We start from the raw sequence: 5053 nt of genomic DNA, 5'->3' as shown, positions 1-5053 counted from the left end.
GTCGGTTAATCCGGCAAGCAAATATCACACATTATTTGCTAACGGCTTATTGTGGACGTAGCCAATATTGGTAATAACCGGTTGCCTCACAGACTGATCCTTCTGGGTTTTGCCTAGTCAAGTGAAATGCTAGGAAACTCTGTCAAGACAATTCTATTAACCCAATCAGTTTATTTATGCATAACCATTGTCTCGCTTCTTGCAGTGAACTAAAAGATTATAGTTTTCTTGCCTCGCTATTCGTGAATCTATAAATGTACTTTTGTTGTGAATCTGCACTTGCGTAGGTTCTACCAGCTGCGTCATCAATAACAACCTGCCCATGAGATCTGATGCCAAAAGTTTTCACACGAATGAGACCTCAATGCAAGAGAGACGCTTACGAAAGAAAAGAACGGTTATCTTTGTCATCTTTTTCGTATCTCGAGATATTTTTCGCCTCAGGAATCTTCGAAGCAATACAATAGCTTCAACACGACCGAGAAGATAGCAAACAATTTCCTACGCGGGCCTACCACCTGCTCGAGCAGGGCCGCCGACGTGTGAATGTACAAAAGATGTGGGGATCAAAATCAAGAGATTTGTCTTTCTTGCTCCTTTGCTGGACGTCCTTTACTGTGGAGGATTGTTACAGAAACAATGCCTTGCGATGGTTAGCCGGATTACCTGTTCCCGACCAGGGGCAACCTCATCGGCGCAGGGGTACATAAGGCGCGACTGCGGCTCGGAAAAGCCACCTCTGTTGAGCGACAGCAGAAACTCACGACTGCGAGAGGTCGCTTCGCCACAGCAACCATGAAGCTCTTCGTCGCTGTCGCCCTCATCTCCCTGGGTAACGTTGCTCAGTTTGTTTTTGCCGCAACTTTACAGCTTCTCGTAATCCTTTAAGTCACGAATTTGGGTGAACTGACGATATTTGTGTCACAGTTACCTAATTTTATGCCATCACTGCAGCCTCCCCTAAAATCAGGGCAACAGGATGAAACTTTGTACATTTTCTAGTCAGTGCTCATAATTGCAAATAATTAAGTATTCATTTCACAAAAGAATCATTCATGTCGTTTTATCTCCCGAAAAACAACTGACTTTTTTGATCAAAATAACATCGTGTCAGATATCAGAGTGAATTTAGCAAAATGGTCGTGTGTAGCAATACTCAGAGCGCTGAAGTCACGTAGAACCACATTGGGTAAGCAGGGGGATCCATTACCCTCAGTACAATGACCGTGGTTATTTCTTTGCCACTGGTGAACAGAGCTGGAAAGAACAAGTCGAATATATAAATGTGTACTTCGTAACTGAAGGTGTCCTGCTGACAAATTTGTCAATAATTATTTCTTCGTCCAGTGTTTAAGTAACGCGAGCTGCATCTGCACACCTTAAACTGCAGAATATTCCTGTAATAGAAGTACAATATATGCATAAAAATATAAGGTGTGACCTATTCTTGTTAACTGGTGTCACCTAAAGTACTGCGACATATGCATAGGTGCAGATTGGTTAGTATACTGCATATGACAGAATAAATCATTCACCGCTGAGCCTAATTACCAGCGTGCGTTCCAAGTGAACATCGACTGAATGGTACGGATGTAGTGCATGCTAAAGCAGAGAAAGAGAAACAGAAGCTTTATTGATATGTTCGAGATGTTATGCTAAAGCACTACAACACACGCACACCTGCGAAACCTGTTCCTCACTCTTTCTGCGATGATGTTGATAGGTGTACTTAAAAGGAAAAGAATAGATTATAACCGCAAATACATTACGCTTTATTTTCCTATGAACCCGCCGTAGTGGCATAGTCGCTTTGGTGTTGGGCGGCTAAACTCGAGGGCGCGGGATCAAATTCCGTCTACGGTGGCCTAATTTCATTGGAGGCAATATGCAAAAACGCTAGTGTACACGTTAAGGAACCCCAAGTTGACAAAATTAATCCGGAGTCTGCCAGTACAGCGTGCCTCAAATCATATAGTAGTTTTGGCACGTAAAACTTCACACTTTCAATAATTTTTTCCTCCGACGCTGGCACCCCGCTAAAACGCGATGCAGTCTACATTGTGCGACATCAGTTAAATATTATCTAGGACATTAAGCAGCAGGTGTTTTGAAGCACACGTTCGCTTTTCCGAAACTGTTGAGAGTGTTGCTGCAGTTTTGATTAGTGTAGCCTATTACGATTCTCAGGATGACTGAAAGCTCATACTTAATGTATTATACGTGATTTTGATTTGAGAGCAACCGTGGTAACGTGAACGCGAGAAAACTATAGGAAAAGAAAATCGCGAGTAATGCTTCCCGCAAGAATGTCAGCGATTAAGAAAAGAAGCACGAATTTCTAAACTGCAATATTGGTGCGTGCAAAGCTCTTCCTTTGCTGCTCTTAGTTCTGATCACTACGACCGCCATGAATGTCATTTAACGGCTACGAAACAGTTATGTAAAGAAACAAAGCAAAAAAATAAAAAAACCGAGTCTCACAAGGAGGAGTTTGGCAAACCCATTACCTTCGCATTCAGCGTTCCACTTGCTGTTACAGTGTTATGTCGCCATACGATATAATCGTAACAACACAGGACTATTTCAGAACGCATCGCAAATACGGCAGGACTCCTGGGTTTTTAAGCATGAACATAAATTATTCTTTCATCGATTCTCAGTTTTCTTACTTGTACAAAGAGACCTTGCAGGACGCGTCCCCCATCCCCTAAGTAACTTTGAGGGATCTGTTATTGGCCTGGCGAGAGTAACAACAGCAACATTGCTTCCCGTGGTTACAGTACCAGTAAAACCTGTTCCAGTAACACCGTCTTTTTTGATGATTGTGCCCTGCATTACGGTGAGTTAGAATGATTCTCAATATTTTTACTCACTACAGGCATCCACGCTGAAGCCTTCTACCCTGGCCTTTACCAGTCTGGCCTCTACGGCGCTGGCTTCGGTGGTGCTGGCCTGTACGGTGGAAGCTTCGGCTCTGGTTTCTACGGGGGTGGTCTCCTAGGCTCTGGCCTCTACGGCAGTGGTCTCCTCGGCTCCGGATTGTATGGCAGCAGCTTGGGAAGCAGTGGCCTGCTTGGCTTGAGTGGTCTTGGCTCCGGGTTGTATGGCACTAGCGTCCTTGGTTCCCGCTACGGCGTTCTTGGCGGACTACTGGGAGGAGTTGGTAGCCCACTGGGAAGCCTTAGCCCCCTCGGTGGCCTGAGCCCCCTCGGTGGCCTTAGCCCCCTCGGTGGCCTTAGCCCCCTCGGAGGCCTTAGCCCATACGGAAGCCTTAGCCCATTCGGAAGGCTTAGCCCATTCGGAAGCCTTAGCCCCTTCGGTGGCCTTAGCCCCCTCGGAAGCCTTAGCCCACTCGGTAGCCTGAGCCCACTCGGAGGGCTCGGAAGCCCATTGAGCGGTCTCGGAAGCCCATTCGGTGGCTACCCCGGATTCTTTGGTGGACCAGGAAGCACCAGAAAGTTCCCCGGTGACCTCCGTGTCCTCACCGAACCCACCTCTGGCCTTCCCCTGAATGAGGCCGTCTACGTCGGTGTAGTGCGCCAGCGTCTGGTCCCTGCTCCATATCCCGTTCCACGACCGGTTCCAGTCCCAGTTCCGCAGCCAGTACCACAGCCGTTCCCAGTCGACCAGCCTGTCCCGCAGCCATACCCAGTTCCAGTTCCCAAGCCAGTACCAATTCACACTACGACCGAAGTGACCAACACTGCAGTGGTTGAGCCCGTCACAACTGCAGGTGCGTAATAGCCGCGTACAGTGTACAGCTTACCTTTCTTGACATATTTATTAACTGGTTTCAAGCAACTGTTGCCACCTTTTAACCAAATGCACTTTTCGAAACGTTTCGCTCCTTGATAATTTAAATCGCTGCAAGCGAAAAGCATCAACAAACGATATGATCACCGCAGGTGGCAATAGAAAGAGAAGGCGCATTACCATGCGCTGTGAAGACTGGTGGACAGCGCATTAGCAATGAAGAAAGGATATCGCTCTACGATGCCGCTTCACCCTCAAAAACACGTGTGTCCTTCATTTTAGCTGTAGTTTGTAAACCATATCATGTTTTCAGAAGTTGCCGCCATGAAGTCAATATCTTGTTAAGTGCCCTTAGACACATTGGAGAAACCTTGAGAAACTATAATTGTATGTTCTGTCTCCTCGCGTTCACATTCGTCCATCTGAACGTGGCTCTCCAATCCTTGTCTCTAGATTTTGCTCTGAATTAGACTCAATCATTCCAAAATAACTGTGAATTGAAACAGTGGACGGGATACAGCTCCCCATACGACGCTTAATAATTTTACACTGTGATCACTGCATCTATAAAGTCAATGGCTTGTCTCCACTAAAGCACTTCGTGCGCATCCTACGTTTTCTATGACATTCATACTTATGGAATTGCTGCACAGCTCTCGGATACATTTTAGCACGACTGCTTTATAAAGTGAAACTAATTATCAGCCCAGATTGTGTACTTCGGATCATGGTTTGTGGACTACTAAAATATCCTCTTGTTATCCTGCACTAACAACTGGCGTATTGATCGTGCCATGGTCGGTACTGGCCATCTGGCTTTTCTATAATAATTGCCATGTAATTTTAGTCTCTTTGGCTTACGCCCCAATGAAAACTGTGCCACACTAAAAGTTCTTCTTCTTCCTTTCTTTCCAGTTATCTCTCACCATGGACCTGAAGTGAACCAGGTACAAAGCCACGTCCCACTGTAAGCGTTGGTGACCCCGAGAAATTTTACGTCCTATAAAACCTAGAAAATCCCGCTCGGCAAATGTATCTGAAATAAAGAACAATCTGTCAGATTCAGCTCAATGTCCTTGTAATAGTGCTCATTTATTTCTCACACTTGAAAAGGAACATTACTGTCCTCTTGTCATCAAAGAACAGCGAACACATCCAGCAAAGAAGAGGAACTTCAACTCCGAAATATATTTCGTCACTAGTGTATACTGTTACTTATGTATTCCTCACAAATAGATTATTCAGCAAAAGGAGGTTGACCGACGTGAAACTTCTGGCAACACCCGGAACATCAATGTTC

General features: G+C 45.5%; 1 protein-coding gene across 2 annotated transcripts; it reads left to right on the top strand.

Moving 5' to 3' along the window:
* Nucleotides 1-675: 675 nt before the first annotated feature.
* On the top strand, nt 676-4824 carry LOC119466565 (protein pygopus-like). 2 transcript variants are annotated; one of them, XM_049657748.1, is made up of 4 exons: nt 676-832; nt 2879-3287; nt 3342-3733; nt 4669-4824. In XM_049657748.1, exons 1-4 carry the CDS (start codon nt 796-798, stop codon nt 4722-4724), a joined length of 894 nt encoding a protein of 297 aa, XP_049513705.1. In that variant the 5' UTR covers nt 676-795; the 3' UTR covers nt 4725-4824. The 2 variants fall into 2 exon arrangements, with proteins under 2 accessions (XP_049513705.1, XP_037583014.1); XM_037727086.2 differs by having other exon boundaries at nt 2879-3733.
* The last annotated feature ends 229 nt before the right edge of the window (nt 4825-5053 follow it).

This window comes from Dermacentor silvarum, chromosome 10 (genome assembly GCF_013339745.2).
Source record: "Dermacentor silvarum isolate Dsil-2018 chromosome 10, BIME_Dsil_1.4, whole genome shotgun sequence".
NCBI lineage: Eukaryota > Metazoa > Arthropoda > Arachnida > Ixodida > Ixodidae > Dermacentor > Dermacentor silvarum.
Note: the sequence above shows the minus strand (reverse complement) of the source record. Positions and strands in the feature narration are given on the sequence as shown.